Source organism: Rhinoraja longicauda, chromosome 30, assembly GCF_053455715.1.
Source record: "Rhinoraja longicauda isolate Sanriku21f chromosome 30, sRhiLon1.1, whole genome shotgun sequence".
NCBI classification, from domain to species: domain Eukaryota; kingdom Metazoa; phylum Chordata; class Chondrichthyes; order Rajiformes; family Arhynchobatidae; genus Rhinoraja; species Rhinoraja longicauda.
This window is the reverse complement of record NC_135982.1, coordinates 14,089,476-14,111,099: the sequence shown is the minus strand read 5'-3', so window position 1 is coordinate 14,111,099 and position 21,624 is coordinate 14,089,476. Positions and strand designations below refer to the sequence as shown.

Below are 21,624 nucleotides of genomic sequence, written 5' to 3'. Positions count from 1 at the left end.
TTGCCCACCACTGTGCGGTGATCATTGTTGTTTAGTTTAGGTTTTTGGTTTAGAGATACAGTGCGGAAACAGGGCCTTCAGCCCACCGAGTCTCACCGACCAGTGCTCCCCACACAGTAACACTATCCTAAACCGAGCCAATTAGCCTACAAACCTGTACTTCTCTGGAGTGTGGGAGGAAACCCAAGATCTCAGAGAACGTGCAGACAGCACCCTTAGTCGGGATCGAACCCGGGTTTCCAGTGCTCCATACGCTGTGAGGCAGCAACTCTACCGCTGCGCCACCGTGTCGCCATTGGTTGACGAATGGACAGAGCACTGGGGAAAAAGTCCAATCACCGTTCAACGGTGGATCTGCCCGAGTTAATACACCAGGCTAATGTCCAACAGATGTGCCAAATGCCTGTTATCCTAATCTGTAGAGTTTGTATCTCCTTCCTAAGGAAGTAGATTGGTTTGTGAGTAAAATCTGTCAATTACTTAGCTAATTAAATTACTGAGATAATTTAGTCATGCAATTTCGTGAAAGAAAAGTCAATGCATGTGACCTTTTGGTTAAAGTCCTAATATCAAAGTAAGACTATCTTTATTCTGGATCAAGAATCTCAGTGTGCTGACAAGCTAAAATTAGAACCATTAGTAGTAACTTTCAAAGAAAGGAACTTTGGAACGCAAGGGACCAGAATTCATCCAGCATTTAATTTGGAATGGAAATTTCAACATTTAACTACGACTTTCAAAGCTGCTCTTTATTTTGTTTGTGCTGAGCAACAGCAGTGAAACAGATTCATTGGAATTAGCCATGCACAAGTTCAGTCAGCAGACCCTGCAATACAGGAACACAACTGAAATGTCACACCACAACATGTCAAGACTTCCTTCTGACACATTTATTCCCTTTAACTGGCAGTCTAGGTTTCTGTCGTCTCCTCAGTCACTGCCCAACAAAGCAGGAAGCTTGACACAAAATGCATCAGTAACTCAGCGGGACATGCAGCATCTCCAGAGAGAAGTAATGGGTGACCTCTCGGGTCGAGATGCTTCTTCAGACTGTCTGAAGAAGGGTCACGACTTGCAACGCTTCCAAAGAATTTTGGAGTTGTAAACTGGAACACTAGTCGATAAAAACGTGAGATGACGTTGGTAGAAAAATATGGGGAATTCGTGAGGCTGTCAAAATCCTAACACTTCAAATGCACCTTATTTCCCAAAAACTGCTTTGGGAGAATCCAGAAAGACTCTTGGTTGAGGAACCGCCTTGAGAGATCGACCAGTTGAAATTCTCCCGAGTCTGTGTCCACGATCATCTGAGAGTTGGTGAGAGGAGGCAGCGGTGGTTGGGCTGGTGCTGGCACTGTCACATTCACTCCTAGGAGAGAGAACACGATCACAGTGTCATCTTGAAAGCCCATTTGGTCAATGGTTTCCTAACCCAGAATGTCCAAACTACTAAAGATAATCAAAGGAGCAGGCCGGAGTTCACTGTGCTGAGCAGAGGGGGAAGATATCCAGTGCAAGATGAAAGCATTCAGCTTAATGTTAATCAGTAAACATCAAGATGATTTGTTCTAAAAACAGAAAATGCATGAAACACTCAGCAGGTCAGGCAGCAACAATGGAGAGAAACGGATTTAATGTATCGTGTCAAAAACCATTCATTGGAAATGGGAAGGACGCAAAAGTAGTAGGATAGAAGTTGCAGTGAGGGATGTATAGGAGAAAGGGAATCTCTGTGAACGAGTGTGGTCAGGGTTGGCCAGTGGAGAAGCTTTTACCAAGGTCGTCTGGTCACTGGGTTAATGGTGGGAGATTGGGGGGCGCTTTGTACATGAAAACTGTGAAACAGGGGCAGTTATGAGATGTGAGAATGTGAATTGAGCGTGAATATAGTCTGAAGAAGGATCTCGACAGGAAACATCACTCATCCTTTTTCTCCAGAGATGCTGCCTGACCAGCTGAGTTACTCCAGCATTTTGTGTAGGAAAATAACTGCAGATGCTGGTACAAAGCAAAGCTATCACAAAATCCTGGAGTAACTCAGCGGGTCAGGCAGCATCTTAGTAGAGAAGGAATGGGTGACTCCTGCCACAGACTCCTGTGACAACTATATGTAGAGCGAACTCTGCAAATCTTTTCCTCGTTACTCTTATGCCATCTTAAGCTCTTACATCATCCAAAACTGTTCAATTATAAGGTTGCCGAACCTCTCATAGCCAACCGTCCAAATGTCAGCTATCAGAGAGTGTAACTGAGTAACGTGAAGGTGTGCCTGGCTTGTCACAGCAGGAGGTAGCATCATCAGGCTGTCAGGCAAGTTGCCATATTCATTTGGGTCAACTACTAAGAATTGGGCATCTACTCAAGATGAAAGGGTTGTACATCACAGTGATGCATTCAATCTCCACTGCAGAGTGTATCTTCATGGCCAATGGAACCTCCCAAAAATAGTCCTCAAAGCACAAACAGCAATATGCTTATAACTGAGCAGGCACCCACAGGTTAGTACACCGGTGCGGCTAGTAAAGCCTCTGCTTCATAGCTCCAGCGACTTGGGTACAATTCTGACCGCCAGTATACATTCTCCCCCTGACTGTGTGGGATTCCAAACGGTGCTCCGGTTTCCTCCCACATCCCAAAGGCAATTGGGTTGGTAGATTATTAACCACTGTACATTGATCCTGGTGAGTAGGTAAGGGGTAGAATCTGGGGTGGGTTAATGGGAATGTGGGAAAAAATTAAATGGATTAGGTTAGGATTAGGTATAAAAAAAGAATTGAATGGTTGATGGTCAGTCTGGAGCAGGCAGGCCGAAGGGTCTGAACCTATTTTGTATCTCGCGAAGACTCCATTGACTTACCCATAAAATTGCCTTCTTCTGTGAAACGCAGACGTATCTGGTTTCTGTAGCGACTTGTGGGGACACAGTTTCTCGTGAGACCGAGGCAGAAGCAGGGAATGCATCTCAGGGTACCTTCCACGTTGAATTGTCCCTCTGGACAGAGTCCTGAAAAAGAAAATAACACCTGAAGTCACCTGCCACAGCTGGGGCCACGCGTGGCTTCATTGCAGAGGGGTGAATCCAACTAAAACCTCAACTCATTCAACCTGTGCTTTTCTCACAGCAACAGCAATTCCCGAAACAAAGACCTGTGACCATCATTCAGATAGGACTACATTTGTTCACCCTGGTCATATGGTAACAATTTGCATCTTTTTCCCCTTAGGTTATCCGTCCGGTTGCATCTTCGCTTTCCCTCCACAATGTCATGCCAAGCAAACATAACACTTTGAAAGACGGGGTTGGGTTGAACCATAATTTATTACGCATTGTAAAATCATGAGATAGCTGCTGGGTGAATGGAAAATGTAACGCTCATCTAATGCTGGAGGAGCTGCCTGAGACTGGGAATACACGAGCAATCCCTATAATGTCCATTTCTAGAATTCAATTAATTCCCAAGAAAACCAGAATTCCCAAAACAGAAGCCAAACTGCCAGGTAGAAACGGGAGATGACAAAAAAATGTAGGATGTCTTTTTAAGGGTTTTCCTGCCACCAATTGTTTCTACTCTCAGGCAAACTCAGTCCTTCCTCTGACTTACCAATTCACAACTCCCCAATTCTTTTGGCTCTCACACCTTCTGTTTGAAACTCTGGTCTTTGTTCCAACCATCTGCCTGCCTTGTCTGAGATGACCCATTACCTGCCACATTTTGTCCTACTTCTCCTCTCTCCCAACTTTCTTCCCCACCCCACGACAATCAGTTTGAAGAAGGGTCCCGACCCAAAATGTCACCTATACATGTTCTCCAGAGACGCTGCCTGACCCGCAGAATTACTCCAGCACTTTGTGTCCATTTCTATAAACCAGCATCTACTGCTCCTTGTTTCCAAACTCAGTCCTTGCCAGCTCACTATTTCACACGTGCCAGGCGTTAGTTGGTGTTAGTTGGCCTAATGTGCAGTGTCACACCCACTATCCCCTAATCCTCCAACTATGCCAAGGGGTTTAATAAATGGCAGACAGGAGAAAATCAATCTTTGTGTAGAAAGTTATTGCAGATGCTGGTTTATAACGAAGGTAGACACAAAGTGCTGGAGTAACCCAGCGAGTCAGGTGATGGGTGGGTGAGGTTTTGGGTCGGGACCCTTCTTCAGAGAGATCAATCTTTGCTCCTCTTCCGCTGTAGTTCTTATTCTGACTCCACTGTCTTTGCACATTAACATGGCACTGAACACAAGCAGCACGATTTAACAGTGATGAAGGGGTTACCTGGGTTGGATTTCAAAATCAGTATTGCATCAGGAATGGCGAAAATCATCCCCTTGGCGTTGATAGCCTCACAGGTGTACGCGCCTTGGTCAGATTCCTTGACGTCCCGAATGACCAGCGTTCCACGTCCATTCTGACTTGTCGTGGTAACCCTGCGACAAGAAAGCCCAGTGAGGAACGTTGTTCAGGCTGCACTTCACACTCGCCATCTTCATCTTTGGACACCCTGTGCGGTGGGGAGACGATAGGGCTGAGGATGTCCTGGTTGTGGTTGCTCCTGGGCCTGGCCAAGCTGGCCATCCGTGAGTCACGGCACCAGGCGGCAGAGGGCTCTGCCCGAGCCGGCTGCCTGCCCCTATTCCGGGGTTACGTCCACGCCCGTGTGGTACAGGAAAGGGACAATGCACTGTCCCGGGGCTTCATGGGGGATTTCCGGGACCGCTGGGGGGGGGGGGTGGGGGGGGGGGGGGAATGTATCCTCAGTAAGAATGGGGCAATAGTAACTTGAGAATATTTGTTTTGCTTGAATAGTGGTGGTGGGTTTGAATAATTTAGTATTGTACATATTATTGTAAATAGGTGAATAAATTATTTTTGGTTAAAAAAAAAGTGAGGAAGGTTGCTGGGGTGAACTGTGGAGCAGCAATAACCAAACCTGCGGCTGTCTTAAGCTTCACCGCAACGTCAAAGAGCTTGGCACAAAAATCCAACAGAATGTGACCGTTCTTCTGGAATGCTCATACAAGCACAAGTGCATCATAAACCCCACCTCATATAACGCAACGGGGGAAAATCAGTTTAGTTAAGTTTAGAGACACATCTCCACTGCCAACTTCATAAAAATGAGAAGGAACAATTGATAAATGGAATTATAGTGTAAGAAAATAACTGCAGATGCTGGTACAAATTGAAGGTATTTATTCACAAAATGCTGGAGTAACTCAGCAGGTCAGGCAGCATCTCGGGAGAGAAGGAATGGGCGACGTTTCGGGTCGAGACCCTTCTTCAGACTGAAGAAGGGTCTCGATCCAAAACTTCAGACTGAAGAAGGGTCTCGATCCAAAACGTCAGACTGAAGAAGGGTCTCGAACCGAAACGTCACCCATTCCTTCTCTCCTGAAATGCTGCCTGACCTGCTGAGTTACTCCAGCATTTTGTGGATAAATGGAATTAGTTTAGTTTAGTTTAGAGATACAGTGGAGAAACAAGCCCTTCGGCCCACCAAATCTGCGCCCACCAATGATCGCCCCTACGCACGTTTTCTCCTACGCACCAGGGACAATTTACACAAGACAATTAACCTATACACCTGCACGTCTTGGGAATGTGGGAGGAAACCGGAGCACCCAGAGAAAACCCACGCGGTCACAGGGAGAATGTGCAGACTCTGTTCAGACAGCACTTGTGGTCAGGATCGAACCAAGGTCTCTGGTTTACCAAAGGGTTCATCCGGTGTTTTGTGTACGAGTTGGTGCGAGGGGAAGAGAGGGACCAGGGGACAAATAGAAAGAGGGGAACTACGCAGCAAGAGTTTGGCACAAGCAACTATTTTTAGGTGCAATACGACCACCATCGCAAGCAATAGTACTGCGATATGTCTTCAACTGATATAATATGCACTCATAATGTAACACACGGGACCCAAGACCCCAGTAATGGTGTCTCCATGTAATGCATCGATTTAACCAGTCCATGAATCCCAACTTCAGAAGTGATCCAGCTGCGAAACATCAGCTGTTCCTCTGGAGAGCTACAAGCACAGATACGAGTGGAGGAACGGTGGAGATACGCACGTTGCCTCCAGACTTCATTGCCGTCTTGGCTCTGCTTACAGGGCTGAGCACGGAGCCAAGGTCCACAACAGCAAGGCTCTACCACTCTCTGACATGAACTCGGTCAGCCTGATCTCCCGCTGCGATTTGATTGCCCAGGGGGCTTGGCGAGCAATTAGTCAGAGGTTTTCTCCAAAGGTATTGCATTGCTCTTATTTATTCGTTCACCCTCCTGTGAGATTATGGACTGATATGTCTATTTACTGCAGAGTTGTTGTGTGCGATGAGACCAAAGTGCCTTTGTCTCATTCCCATTCTTCATGTCCTCTTCCCCTCAAAGACCCCACGTGCTTAATACACTCCTCCAGCTGTCACTTTACTGCCAATCCCACTGATAGAGCAGTTTACACTTTCTCACTGTGCTGTGAAGCAGCTGAAGGGCACCTACCTGCTGGTGATGGGGATGTGACCCCAGTTCAGTCTCCAAGTGATGATGGGGGTGGGGACTCCGGCAGCCATGCAGTTCAGGACCACGGTGGCACCACGCTTCACCATCACTGTTTCTTCTGGCGGCGTGACTACCTGAGGAGGAGCTGCAAGGAATAAGATCGGTTACCAGTGGACCCCTGAGAACTTTACCATAAGATCATAAGACACAGGATGAGTCCATTCAGCCCATCGTGTCATTACTCCGCCATTCAATCATTCGTTTAGATTCAGAGATACAGCGTGGAAACAGGCCCTTCAGCCCACCGAATCCACACACCGACCTGCAATCACCCCACCCCGTACACTCGTTCTACCCTACACATTTACAGAAGACAATTAACCTACAAACCTGCACATCTTTGGAATGTGAGAGGATTAGAGAGCACCTGAAGAAAACCAAGGCGGTCACAGGGAGAACGTACAAACTCTGTACAAACAGCACCCGTAGTCAGGATCGAAACCCAGGTCTCTGGCGCTGTAAGGCAGCAACTCTACTGCTACGCCACTGTGTTGCTCTAAATGTGCTCATTCCAGGTGCTTAAATGGCTTGTAATGGGCATGTCCAGTCAGGCACTGTAGGCCAAGGGAGGCTGTGTGGGTGCTTGGATGGGAGGTGAGGTTCAGCTAACGTGAATATATGACCCCCCCAGGTTCCCTAACATGAGACAGCCAGTGCTGCTGATGTAAGGCAACCTATTAATTAGTACTGTGTCAAGGGTTATGGGGAGAAGGCAGGAGAATGGGGTTAGGAGGGAGAGATAGATCTGCCATGATTGAATGGCAGAGTAGACTTGATGGGCCGAATGGCCTAATTCTGTTCCTATCACTTATGAACTATTGTTTTTTGACCAAACCCATAAAAACTCATAAACATTTGACATTTATGTGCTTTATTATTCAACGAAATGTGTCTAAAGCCACAGTTTAACTCCCATAATAATGCATGGTACAAATCACAGTTCTACTGAGCTACCATCTACGTCATTGAGGACCCTCGGACTATCTTTGATTGGACTTAACTGGACTTTATCTTGCACTAAACATTATTCACGTCATTCCCTTTATCATGTATCTGTACACTGTGGACGGCTCGATTGTAATCATGCATTGTCTTTCTGCTGACTGGATAGCAGGCAACAAAAACTGCACCTCGGTACACGTGGCAATAAACTAAAAGTCAACTCATGCTCAACTCAACTCAGTTCCTCTCGCAGAAAACAGGGCATGTGCAAATGCCTCACTATTCACCTTATCTTTCCTATGAAATTATGGAGTGCCCAGAGTTATGCAGCATGAACCCGTCATGAACTCACTCTTTGTTTCAGATCTACATTGCTCTGTGAATTCAACGCGGCATTGAGTGGAGAATATGCCACATCGGAGACTGGCACTGTAGGATCACCCACTGTGTTGGAACTGGGCACTATTCCCTGAGTTTACCCGCCACATGGGGGAGTGTATTGCTCTCAACCCCTGTATTACCTCTTCACTTTCCATGAAGTGCTTTTGACTGTCTTCTTCAAGCAATTCCCTGAGTTCCCTGACTGCACTATAATTATGGCTGTATTGCTTTCACCCCGGTGCTATAATGAGAGGCTGATCAGTGGGCCTTTTGATTATCATAAACATCACAAGAACATTGTATTTTTTTCAGGCTATTTCTCTCTAGGTCCGATCTGTACACTTGGGTCCTCGAGAGTTACATTTTTCTCGCATTTCCACTTATGCCGACTGCATCAGCGAAGCTCTGGAAGGATTCAGCTATTCTTGAGGCTTGGAAAGGAATTTTAGACAGGCCAAAGGCCCATCTTGGTCCCAAGACAACCTTGGTCAGAAGGTGCAGAAACATGTTTCAGTTCAGTTGTTAATTGCTCACTATATCCTGGAGCTCAGTCTCAAAGGATGAGGGGGATGGAGGTCGAGAGCGGGTGGGAGGAGGAGGAGGGAGGACAGAGGGAAGAGGATGATGGGGTGGGGGTGGGGTGTGAGGCAGCTGTACTGGCCTACACAAAGGAGTCGGATACGCACAAAAGTGAGCTCCTCTCTGGAGCAAGACATGCCTTGGTTCATGGCTTCAGGGCCATGGCTTCTTGGACAGATCTGCCAACCCACCCACTTGTTTCCCATTGCTGTGCAAACTTCCTCTGTGTGATCGAACAACATGAGCCAACTCCCTGAGCAACCACCCCCCCAGCGGTTGAAGAACCGTACGGAGTTTGCACGTTCTCTCCATGACCGCGTGGGTTTTCTCCAGATGCTCTGGTTTCCTCCCACATTTCAAAGGCGTACAAGTTTGTCGATGGATTGGCTCCGGCAAAAAAATTGTAAATTGGCCCTAGTGTGTTGGAGAATGATAATGTGCGGTGATCGCTGGTCAGCGCGGACTCGGTGGGCCGAAGGGCCTGTTTCCATGCTGTATCTCTAAACTAAACGAAGCACCTCCTTGATCACAGATTGAACAAGACCAGCAATCTGGGAGAGATGGCTCCCCCCTACACAGTCCGATGTCACCGGGTTACTTACTGCATCCAAATTCGTCGGAGCGATCGGGGCAGTCGGCCTCCTCGTCACACTGGTAACTGGCAGGGATACACAAGCGGTTGGAGACACAGACAAACTGTTCTGGGGCGCACATATCTCCAGGCCCCTTGGTGGCTGCAAGGAAGAAAAGAGGCACAGTCACCGCACCTTACTGACCGGGACAGAGTCTGATGGAAACCTGCAATGGGCAGCCTGGTCAGCCAAGACGAGAGAGAACGACACCCCGGGCAATTCAAGAGAGAGCTAGATAGAGCTCTTAAGGATAGCGGAGTCAGGGGGTTATGGGGAGAAGGCAGGAACGGGGTACTGATTGAGAGTGATCAGCCATGATCACATTGAATGGCGGTGCTGGCTCGAAGGGCCGAATGGCCTACTCCTGCACCTATTGTCTATTGTCTATTGTCTATTGCAACACTTATGTACAGAGATCCATAGTGTGAGCATCTGCCAGCCTCCCTCCACCTGAATTCCGTCAGCTATGATGTAGAAACAAAAAACTCCAAATTTGAGGAAGGATATTCTTGCTATTGAGGGCGTGCAGCGTAGGTTCACCAGGTTAATTCCCGGAATGGCGGGACTGTCGTATGTTGAAAGACTGGAGCGACTGGGCTTGTATACACTGGAATTTAGAAGGATGAGAGGTGATCTTATTGAAACATATAAAATTATTAAGGGATTGAACATGCTAGAGGCAGGAAACATGCTCCCAATGTTGGGGGAGTCCAGAACCAGGGGCCACAGTTTAAGAATAAGGGGTAGGCCATTTAGAACGGTGATGAGGAAAAACCTTTTCACTCAGAGAGTTGTAAATCTGTGGAATTCTCTGTCTCAGAAGGCAGTGGAGGCCAATTCTATGGATGCTTTCAAGAGAGAGCTAGATAGAGCTCTTAATGATAGCAGTCATATCATATCATATCATATATATACAGCCGGAAACAGGCCTTTTCGGCCCACCAAGTCCGTGCCGCCCAGTGATCCCCGTACATTAACACTATCCTACACCCACTAGGGACAATTTTTTTTACATTTACCCAGCCAATTAACCTACATACCTGTACGTCTTTGGAGTGTGGGAGGAAACCGAAGATCTCGGAGAAAACCCACGCAGGTCACGGGGAGAACGTACAAACTCCTTACAGTGCAGCACCCGTAGTCAGGATCGAACCTGAGTCTCCGGCGCTGCATTCGCTGTAAAGCAGCAACTCTACCGCTGCGCTACCGTGCAGCAGGGGGTATGGGGAGAAGGCAGGAACGGGGTACTGCCATGATCACATTGAATGGCGGTGCTGGCTCGAAGGGCCGAATGGCCTACTCCTGCACCTATTGTCTATTGTTTAACTGCAGATGCTGATTCATGCCAAAGATAAACAGAAAGTGCTGGAGAAACTCAGTGGAGAAAAGGGAATAGGTGACGTTTCGGGTCAGGACTCTTCTTCAGACTGATTCCTGACCCGAATGGACTTCCTATTGACTCTTAATTTCATACGCCTCAACTGGGTCCGTTGCATTCGATACTCACGGCAATATTCTTCATCAGATCCGTCACCACAATCATTGTCTCCATCGCAGCGCCACAGCTTCAAGGCACAACGCCCATTCTTACACTTGAACTCATTCGGCTCACATGGTGACGGTGTTCCTGGGCACGGAAACGAGAGCATGCGAAACTCAACTCGTGTCTTCAGTTCCAAATACATTCCTAACCTGCTCCGGTCAAGGAGCAGCCTGGCTCCATGTGATTTGATCAGGTGGTTAGGTGGACACTCGTACTTCATTCATGGAAAGCCAGGCTGTCTCCCCTGTGCTCCCAGCCCACCCCTATCCCCCACCCTGCCCTATCCCCCCTCCCATCACCCAACCCCCTTCCTTCCCCATGTGCTATAGTGGAGACCTGCTGCATCAGGAGATTAGGAAGCATGTCCTGCTTTTTGACATGTATGATCCGCTTTATTTGGTAGTTTTTAATCAGTATGCACTCTAGGCTTGTATTCACTGGAAGGATGAGAGGGGATCTTATAGAAACATATAAAATTATAAAAAGACTGGACAAGCTAGATGCAGGAAAAATATTCCCAATGTTGGGCGAGTCCAAAACCAGGGGCCACCGACTAAGAATAATGGGGAGGCCATTTAAAACTGAGGTGAGAAGGAACTTTTTCACCCAGAGAGTTGTGAATTTGTGGTATTCTCTGCCACAGAAGGCAGTGGAGGCCAAATCACTGGATGGATTTAAGAGAGAGTTAGATAGAGCTCTAGGGGCTAGTGGAATCCAGGGATATGGGAGAAGGCAGGCACGGGTTATTGATTGTGGACGATCAGCCATGATCACAATGAATGGCGGTGCTGGCTCGAAGGGCCGAATGGCCTCCTCCTGCACCTATTTTCTATGTTTCTGTATCTATGTAAATGGCCCAGTGATTTGTAGCATTTGGTCAGGTATCAATGGTTACAACACCTTGGTGGCTCCAATTAATTCGAGGTATTGAGCGATTAACCGACACAGAACCATAAGACATTCTCACGCATCTCTTGATGGCAAAGAGACTAGCACAGAATGCCAACTTGGCCGGCATGGACACAATGGGATGAAGGGTCTATTGCCGTGCTGTACAGCTCCATGACCCTCAGAAACACAATCTGGCAGTTTAACTTCAGGTGGCCATTGAAACTGTCAAACATTGACACTTGTGCAGTGAATGAGTAAACCCAACATTGACAGTGCTGGAGATCAAGACTAAACTTGCGTCAATGGAACTGCGAGGCAGCGACTCTACCAGCTCCATTCAGAATCCAGACGTCTTTCTGATAAATTGTAGACACAAGGAACTGTGGATGTTGGTTTACAAAAAACCCCCCACAAAGTACTGGAGTAACTCAATGGGTCAGGCAGCCTCTCCGGAGCACATGGATAGGTAAGGTTTTGGGTCAGGACAGTCTGAAGGAAGTTTCCCAAACAGAAACATCACCTCTCCACATTCTCCAGCGATGCTGCCTGACCCGCTGAGTTACTCCAGAACTATGAGTCTTTCTGTTGACTCTATTTACGGACTGATAAAGTGGGAACAACCCAAGAAAGGCGTGGATCAGGAGATACAGAACACCGACAGTTGCCTCTATATACCCCTTTAACACGCCACAATATCTACATTTGTGCAAAGAGTGATGAATGGACCAATATCCACGGGCAGTTCATAGTGAGAGGAGTTAAGGAGCGTCCTAAAGAAAGAGTAGCAGAGATGTTAAAAAAAAACTAAAATCAGGAGCCTCGTGTCTTGAGGGTTGAAGCCAAGCAGCCCATTAAAAATAGTCTTCAAAACAATTACATTAAAGAAGAGAACCAACACTGAAGTGGTTGGAGGGAAAGCAGCGATATCTAATGACACCACTGTGCACAAAAGCCTGGACTATCAACACTTGCATTGTGTAGCCTGCTCTCAACCTGCCTTTTTTGTGGATGAGCACAGTTTCCAAGAAAGGATCTCAATGGCAGATCTTTTACGCAGATATCTCCGCAGTTTGGAAGCATGGCCCATTTTTGCTCTTCGGCCGAGGAATACAGGAGATTTTCTCTGTCAGCTGCTCACCAGCCAGTGTGTTTGAACTAATACTATTTGCATTGCATTCACCCAGAAGCAACCTGTTGTTGACATCTTATTCTGAAAAAAACAAACCCGGCTACAAAAGCAGCTGCAAATGACAAAGTCTCTTCAGGCTGGAGGAATGTGAGGCTAATTATCCGCATCGCTAAAAAAACCAAAAAACTGAAACGACTTACCACAGTCCAGTTCGTCACTGCCATCCGTGCAGTCTCTTTCCCCGTCGCACAGATAGTCCCTGGGGATACACTGGCCATTCTGGCACACAGCCTTGTCCACCGGACAGGGTCTCAGAGCTTTACTGCCGGCTGGTGTCGGCGCTGCTGTCACAAGGGGCTGAGATTTTCGCCCGATCGGTCTGGCGGTGACAAATGCTATCGTCGTGGCCTCGGCCTCGGCCTCGGCCTCAGTCGGCTGGATTGTCGGAGGAGGAGGAGGAGGAGGAGGAGGAGCGGCAACTGTGCTAAACAGATCGGCTGTGGGGTTTGAAAAAGAATATTTCAGACACTGGAAACAGAACTTCACCGTAGACGCGGAGAAGCCAGAATGGCTGCAAGATCAAGAAGAATGAACTTGGTATTTTCACCTTGAATGTGACCAATATTTTCCATCTGAAGTTGTGGGGTCACTAATTTAACTTGTGCTGCAATACGCAAGGCATTGGCGTCACGGTGGCACAGCGGTAGAGTTGGTGCCTCGTAGCGTCAGAGACCCGGGTTCCATCCTGACTTTGGGTGTCTGTGCAGGGTTTGTACGCTCTCCCTGTGATCGCGTGGGTTATCTCTGGGTGCTCCAGTTTCCTCCCACACTCCAAAAGGCGTACAGGTTTGTAGGTCAATTGGCTTTTGTTAAAGATCGTAAATTTCCCCTAGTTTGTAAATTGTCCCTTGTGTGGAGTGTACGGGTTGATCACTGGTCGGCGTGGACTCGGTGGGCCACAGGGCCTGTTTCCACGCTGTATCTCTGTGTCTGTATCTCTACAATGAACTGGCCGTCAGTTTTTGCCCTGATTTTATTCATGTTGGGTGCTAGATGGATCAATACTTGCTATTGCTTTCTGATCCTTCTTTTCTGTTTATTAAAGACTGTAAGTACAAGGTACCACAGGTCCTGGAGTTTGTTTTTGTTATTGAGCAGGAATAAACTCAAAAATAGGCATATCCTCTGCATTTAGTAAATGGCTCCTTCAACACCTACGAGGCAAGCAGATGCTGATATTTTTTTTAAAGTTCACTTCTGAAGACTGAAGGTCACAGACCGCTTGCATAGCTTCCCTTTGAAGTCAACTGTGTACATAAATGCAGGGTTCCATCTGCAGCTTTATATTTACACATCATGGCAATCTAGAGACACAGGAGTCAAGGCCAGATTATCTTCCTTCTCCATTGAAGCACTTGGTGCAACCCATTTGAAACAACCAGAAATATTCGAAGGTTGGGATTTGCTTTTCATCAGGGAAACATTATTGCACGGGTGAGCTGTGAGCTGTCTTTTGATTTGCGTGAAAGCCTCTTTTAGTTTGCTCTTTCAAAATGCGCTTGAAATTGGCCAGGATTTATTGACCATTCTCTCTAGCCCCCAATGGGGACTCCTGCCAGGAGCTATTACAGTCTGTGGGCTGGTCAGTGAGAGAGAGTCACAAAGCATTTCTGGATCAGGTCATGTTGACAGTGCTCTGCGATGCTAACAAAGAGGGGGACCCTAAGATAAAAAATTATCACCTATCATTTTAGATTTTAGCCGTTTTTAGTTTTTTAGAGATACAGCGTGGAAACAGGCCCTTCGGCCCACCGAGACCACACCGACCAACGATCACTATACACTAGAGGCAATTTTACAGAGGCCAATTAACCTAGAAATTTGGAGCGTGGGAGGAAATAGGAGCTCCCGGAGAAAATCCAGATGGTCACAGAGAGAATGTGCAAACTCTGTACAGTTTACACCCGTAGTCAGCATCGAACCCAGGTCTCTGGCGCTGTGATGCAGCCATCCTACACCGTTGCACCACTGTACAACTGGATGGAACGAAGGGCAATAGGACTCTGTGCAGTTTTGGCCACCACACCATCAGAAGGATATAAATACGGTGGGGAAGGTGCAGAGGAGATTCACCCCAGAGGAGGTGTAGAGGTATGAATGGCTGCGTTGTCCTCCTTGGAAAGAAGGAAGCTGAAGGAGAATCGGATAGAGGTGTACAACATTATGAGGGGCATAGATGGGGCAGAGAGTAGGAAACCTTTCCCTGTGGCAGAGGTGTCTAAGACCAGGGGTCATAAGTGTGGGGTGAGGGACAAGTGGTTCTGATGAGATCAGAAGGCATTTTATCCCCCCCATCAAGAGAGCTGTTGGAATCTGGAATGCGTTGAAGTGGGGAAGTGGGGAGGCAGAGATTTCACCAACATTTGAGAAGTATCAGGGCCTGCTGTTGAACGACCAAAGTGCAGAAGCTGTACCAAGTGTTGGGATTAATAAAAGACAGGTACTGGATAGATAGGTGCATGGTCATATTGCTTCTGCTCAAAACACTTGTTCTGGTTGCCACACAGGAAGGACAATCTTTTTCTGTTTGTGTGTGTTTTTTTTCCTAATCAGATGTACAGCACTTTGGTCAACGTGGGTTGTTTTTAAATGTGCTATACAAATAAAATTGACTTGACTTGACCTGTTGTACTTGTGTGCGGTTCGATTGTACACATGCGTGGTAGAATGAGATGGATATCTAATTACTGGAGTTCACTGGAGTTCAGAAGGATGAGAGGGGATCTTATAGAGACGTATAAAATTATGAAAGGACTGGATAAGCTAGATGCATTAAAAATGTTCCCAATGTTGGGGGAGTCCAGAACCAGGGGCCACAGTCTAAGAAAAAAAGGGGAGGCCATTTAAGCTGAGGTTGTGAATTTGTGGAATTCTCTGCCACAGAAGGCAGTGGAGGCCAATTCACTGGATGAATTTAAAAGAGAGTTAGATAGAGCTCTAGGGGCTAGTGGAATCAAGGGATATGGGGAGAAGGCAGGCACAGGTTACTGATTGTGGATGATCAGCCATGATCACAATGAATGGCGGTGCTGATTCGAAGGGCCAAATGGCCTCCCCCTGCACCTATTTTCTATGTTTTTATGGATAGCAGGCAAACAACATTTTTCATGTACCTCATCAGTACACGTGATAATACCAAACTGAAACCAATACCAGCACCAATACCCAGAACATCTAGAGGCCGTTCACTAAATTCTAGATTGCTCCATCTTTGATCTGAACGAGCTCTTACCACAGTCGTCTTCATCAGACATGTCATTGCAATCGGCTCTGAAGTCACACCGAAAATTAAGGGTGATGCATTCGCCAGATCCGCAGGTAAATTCATCGGCATGGCACGGACGAATGCTGGGATCCACAGCTAACATCAAGCGGTGTGGGGCGGGGGGTGGGAGGAGAGAGATTAAAACCACATTAGAATCAAGCGACAAGAAGATCACTAAACATCAATGCACTTTGCTGCTCTTGGATAATCAATAGGCCATCAAGACAGGCTATGGCTATGGCTTCACCCACCTGACTTTTGGTGAATACAAATTACAGTGCGTTTTTTTGCACAGGGCTGATGAAGCAAAGGTGCTCGGTTCTGGCCAAATATTGAAGGAATCTATGAAGTGAGGCTGCAATAACTCAGCAGGTCAAGCAGCACCTGCGGAGGCAAGAGGTGTAAGCAGACGATTTGGGTTGAGACCCCGCATCAGGACTGAGAGGGAAGAGGAAAGGCTGTCAGTATATGAGTGAGGGGGTGGGGGAAGAGACTCGTAGATGATACATGGAATCAGATTGAGGGGGTGGGGGGGATAGGTGAACAAAGGGAGAACAAACTTGGTGGACAGGCAAGTGTGTGTGAGAGTACACTGGGGATGTGGATAACTTGACATTGGAAAAATATTTGTTCATATATCAGGATAGCGGTAGCGCAGCGGTAGAGTTGCTGCTTTACAGCGAATGCAGCGCCGGAGACTCAGGTTCGATCCTGACTACGGGTGCTGCACTGTAAGGAGTTTGTACGTTCTCCCCGTGACCTGCGTGGGTTTTCTCCGAGATCTTCGGTTTCCTCCCACACTCCAAAGACGTACAGGTATGTAGGTTAATTGGCTGGGTAAATGTAAAAATTGTCCCTAGTGTGTGTAGGATAGTGTTAATGTACGGGGATCGCTGGGCGGCACGGACTTGGAGGGCCGAAAAGGCCTGTTTCCGGCTGTATATATATGATATGATATGATATGATATGATAGGATGTACGCTAATATGATGGATTGTTCTTCCAATTTGCATTTGGCCTCTCTGCAGCAATGGAGAAGACAGAGGACGGACAAGTTGGTGTGGGAGTGGGAAGGCGAGGTAAAAATATATGTAACCAGAAGTTTGCAACGACGTAAAGGACAAAGCCAGGTGCTCCACAAACTCAGTCTATGCTTGGTCTTGTCGATGCAGAGGAGACCACATTATGATCACTGAATGCAGTAGGCGAGGTTGGAGGAGTGCAGGAGCTTGTGTGTCTCGCCTGGAAGGGATGATCTTATAGAGGTGTACACAATCTTGGGAGGAATAGATCGGGTAGGGGAATCGAGAACCAGAGGACATGGGTTTTAGAACTGAGGGGAACGATTTTAAAGGAACTATTTTTTATACTCACAGGGTGGTGGTGTATGCAATGAGCTGCCAGAGGAGGTAGTTGAGGGAGGTACAATTGCAACGTTTAAGATACATTTAGGCTGGTACATGGATAGGATAGATTTAGAGGGAAATGGGCCAAATGCAGGCAGGTGGGACTAGTGTAGATGGGACATGTTGGTCAGTGTGGGTAAGTTGGGTCGAAGGGCCTGTTTCCACGCTGTATGACTACATGATGAACATCTGCTCAATTGCCATTAAGGACACAATCATTACAACAATGGCCTCTTAGCACAAGTCCCTTGAACAGAACAAAAAAAAGCCTTCCAGGGGATAATCAGGAAGTGACATGTGGATGCATTGAGAAAGATCACAACTAATTTTGTTGAAGGTGTAGGTTTTAAGCGGATTCAGAAAGCAGGCAGAAAAGGTCTGGGAATGCCTTTCTAGCTCGAAATCTTGGCAGTTGTTTACATTTGGAAAGGATCGAGCGTCCAGAACTGGAGGAACAATGAAATCTGGGAAAATTGTAGGAGTTGGAAGAGATTATAGCAACCGCTACATCCCCAGAGAAAAATGCTAAAAAGCCACAATACAGAAACCCACGACATTTAACACAAAGCACGACTGCTGTGTGCAGCAAGAAACCTTCTGTGCAGATTGAAAATAATTTAGCCAAAATAGGAAATAAATAATTTGCTTAATTTCCTAATTTTATTGATTGCAGCTGGTCAGTAGGAAAATATGCAATCCCAGGACAGCAATTAACAACCAGAGGACATTTTATACAAAAGATTAAACTGTCATGAGTACAGACACTCTATTTTATTTCCAAGGGCTATTACTTGTTGCACTTATATTTCCAACTAAGCTGGCAGTGACTGACACAAAGGGGCAGCAACACAAGCTGGACTTCAACGGCTTGACTGTTCGGTCCCACCAGTAAACCAAAATAAATGAGCCAAGCCAAAGGAACACAGGTACTGAATTTTGTCAAGTTCACAAACAACACGGTGGCCTAATTTGGTGGAGAAGTACCAGCAGTTTCTCAGGCATCAAGTAAATGCCATTTACTTGAAAAATCATTACTAAGTTTGAGATTTACGAAAGCTGGCATACGTGCCTCACAGCTGGCTGCCTCCTCTGTCAGGGTATCAGGGGTTATGGGGAGAAGGCAGGAGAATGGGGTTGAGAGGGAAAGATAGATCAGCCACGATTGAATGGCGGAGTAGACTTGATGGGCCGAATGGCCGAGTTCTGCTCCTAGAACTTATGAACCTCTCTATTGACCAGAACAGAGAACAAAGTTACGAGCACTGTATTCCCCATTAGCTGCAAGGGACTAAGACTAGTTTTGGTATTTTAACTTCTTTAAATATAATTGCTTGAGCCTATCTTGAATTCCAGAGGCTTTAGTTTCATCATTCTGTCGTGCATTATTGGAATGTTGGAAGCACGGTTTGACAACTGTGACAGCTGACTAACTGGACATGGTTCAGCCGCTTCTTTCCGATGCCAAACTTCCCCACAATTGCAGTGGTGGCACGTTGGCACAGCTGGTAGAGCTGCCGCCTCACCGCACCAGAGACCCGGATTCGACCCTGTTATGTGGGTGGAGTTTGCACCTTCTCCCTGTGGATTTCCCCCGGGACCTCCGGTTTCCGAAGGATGTGTGGGTTTCGTAGGGTAATGTAGGCAAAGCAGCGCCTTTACCATCTTAGACAGCTGAGGAAATTCAGAGTGTCTCTGAGGATCCTTCATTGCTTCTACTCTGGGGCTGTAGAGAGCATCTTGTCCAGCAACACCACAGTCTGGTTTGGGAACAGCTCTGCCCAGGACAGGAAGGCCCTGCAGAGAGTAGCGCGTTCGGCAGAACGCACCATGGGAACTACACTCGCCCCCCTGCAGGACCTATACATCAGGAGGTGCAGATCCAGAGCCAGCAACATTATGGGGGACCCCTACCACCCCAGCAACGGACTGTTCCAGCTGCTACGGTCAGGCAAACGCCTCCGCTGTCACGCTGTGAAAACAGAGAGGATGAGACGGAGTTTCTTCCCACAGGCCATCAGGACTGTTAACTATTATAACTCCAGGGAGTAAATTTTCTTTTCTGTATTAATTTAAATTTATATGCTGTAATTGTAACTTTTTTTTGCACAATCCGCAGGTATTGCCACTTTCACTTCACTGCACATCGTGTATGTGTATGTGACAAATAAACTTGGCTTGACTTGGTCTCTGTACATTATCCCAAGTATATAGGGAGTGGATGCAAAAGCTGGATAACATATAATTAGTGTCAATGGTTGATTGATGGTGGACATAGACTCGATGGGTCATAGGACCAGTTTCCAGACAATTAATTCAATTTCAATCAAATTCAAACCTCATGGTTAATGGAAGCAAAGCATTAGAATGAAAACCTGGACTATATCTCATTGCTGTAGGCAAAAGAGTGGCAGAGTGATGTAGCGACAGAGCCACTGCCTTGCAGCACCAGAGACATGGGATCAATCCTGACTACGGGTGCTGTCTGTACGTTCTCCCCGTGACCTGCGTGGGTTTTCTCCGAGATCTTCGGTTTCCTCCCACTCTCTAAAGACGTATAGGCTTTGGTATAATTGTAAATTGTCCCTGGTGTGTGTCGGATGGTGGTAATGTGCGGGGATCGCTGGTCGGGTGTGGATTCGGTGGGCCGAAGGGCCTGTTTCCGTGCTGTATCTCCAAACTAAACTAAACGGAACCGCTGAGGCTAGTTTACAAAAAAAGGACACAAAGTGCGGGAGTAACACAGCAGGTCAGACAGCATCTCTGGAGAACTGAAGACTGGTCCCGACCTGAAATGTCACCTATCCATGTCCTCCAAAGATGCTGCCTGACCCGCTGAGTTACCCCAGCACTTTGTGTCCTTTTATATCTCATTGGAGCTTGCTGCGTGCAATATGACTGCTGCATTTGACTGCAAAAGAACTTCCTTTACTGTAAAACACTTTGGCACCTTACACAGTAACTTGAAGCCAAATGCAGTTTTGTTGATTCTCATTACCCCGTTGTTTACTGCAGCTCTAGGCACAGAACAACTTAAGGCACCGCATGGGCGCTGTGAACGATTTGCTTGTCACGGTGCCGGGAGATGCTGTGGCTCATGTCCGTTACTGAAGCTGAATAAGGAAATGCATCTGTACTGCCTCAGCTTCATTAATGAACAAGGGTAGCTCAGAATATGAGAGGCACATTGATTTCTCACTGTGAAATAAATCAGAGACTGACAGCCTCTCTGGAGAGAGAATCGGAGCTAAAGTTGCAGGTTGATGAACTCGCATTGGGACTGGAAGATGTTGGGATTACAGCTCGATTTAACATTCCAATAAACTAAGGGAGGAGAGAGCAAAAAGAGGGCAAGACCGCAGGGACTGAACATGGACGTTCATCATCACAGATGATTTCTGCTGTGCTGGAAAAAAAATTAACATTTTCTATATGTACTTCAGATTTGCAACATCTGTTGATTCATAAGACACAAGGGCAGAATTAGGACATTCGGCCCATCGAGTCTGCTCCACTATCCTGGTCGTGGCATCCCATGTTCATAAGTGACAGGAGAAAAATTAGGCCATTCGGCCCATCAGGTTCACTCCACCATTCAATCATGGCTGATTGATCTTTCCCTGTTAACCCCATTCTCCTGACTTCTCCCCATAGTCCCTGACGCCCTTACCAATCAAGAATCTATCCATCTCTGCCTTACAAATATCCATTGACTTGGCCTCCATAGCCTTCTGTGGCAATGAATTCCACAGATTCATCACCGCCTGACTAAAGAAATTTCTCCTCATCTTCCTAAAGGAAAGTCCTTTAATTCTGAGGCAATGCCCTCTGATCGTAGACTCTCCCACTGGTGGAAACTTCCTGTCCTTACTTCCTGTCCTCATCCACTCCATAAATGGAAGCAACAGGATGTTAACAGATGCAATAGAGGAAAATCGCAGATTGACAGGCCAGAAATATCTATCTTCAACCCTCCGCAACAGTACTGAGGCTACAGTCATGGCCTGGGACACATCCCTCTCTTCACAAGTTCATAAGTAATAGGAGCAGAATTAGGTCATTCGGCCCATCAAGTCCACTCCGCCATTCAATCATGGCTAACCTATCTTTCCCTCTCAACCCCGTTCTCCTGCCTTCATCCCATAACCTCTGACACTCTTACTGATCAAGAATCCTTCAATTTCAGCCTTAAAAATGTCAATTAATTTGGCCTCCCCAGCAGTCTGCGGCAATGAATTCCACAGAT

The 21,624-nt window shown here is 46.8% G+C and overlaps 1 protein-coding gene across 1 annotated transcript in view; it reads right to left on the bottom strand.

Moving 5' to 3' along the window:
* hspg2 (heparan sulfate proteoglycan 2) overlaps window positions 1–21,624 on the bottom strand; it is a 389,926-nt gene that overhangs the window by 212,035 nt on the left and 156,267 nt on the right. The window contains exons 7-14 of the mRNA XM_078425384.1: window positions 15,943–16,071; window positions 12,851–13,147; window positions 10,595–10,714; window positions 9,058–9,189; window positions 6,494–6,638; window positions 4,274–4,425; window positions 2,858–3,004; window positions 1,200–1,369 (exon numbers count right to left, since the gene is read on the bottom strand). Coding sequence (XP_078281510.1) covers window positions 1,200–1,369; window positions 2,858–3,004; window positions 4,274–4,425; window positions 6,494–6,638; window positions 9,058–9,189; window positions 10,595–10,714; window positions 12,851–13,147; window positions 15,943–16,071 — 1,292 coding nt within the window. The remainder of the gene's footprint in view (window positions 1–1,199; window positions 1,370–2,857; window positions 3,005–4,273; window positions 4,426–6,493; window positions 6,639–9,057; window positions 9,190–10,594; window positions 10,715–12,850; window positions 13,148–15,942; window positions 16,072–21,624) is intronic.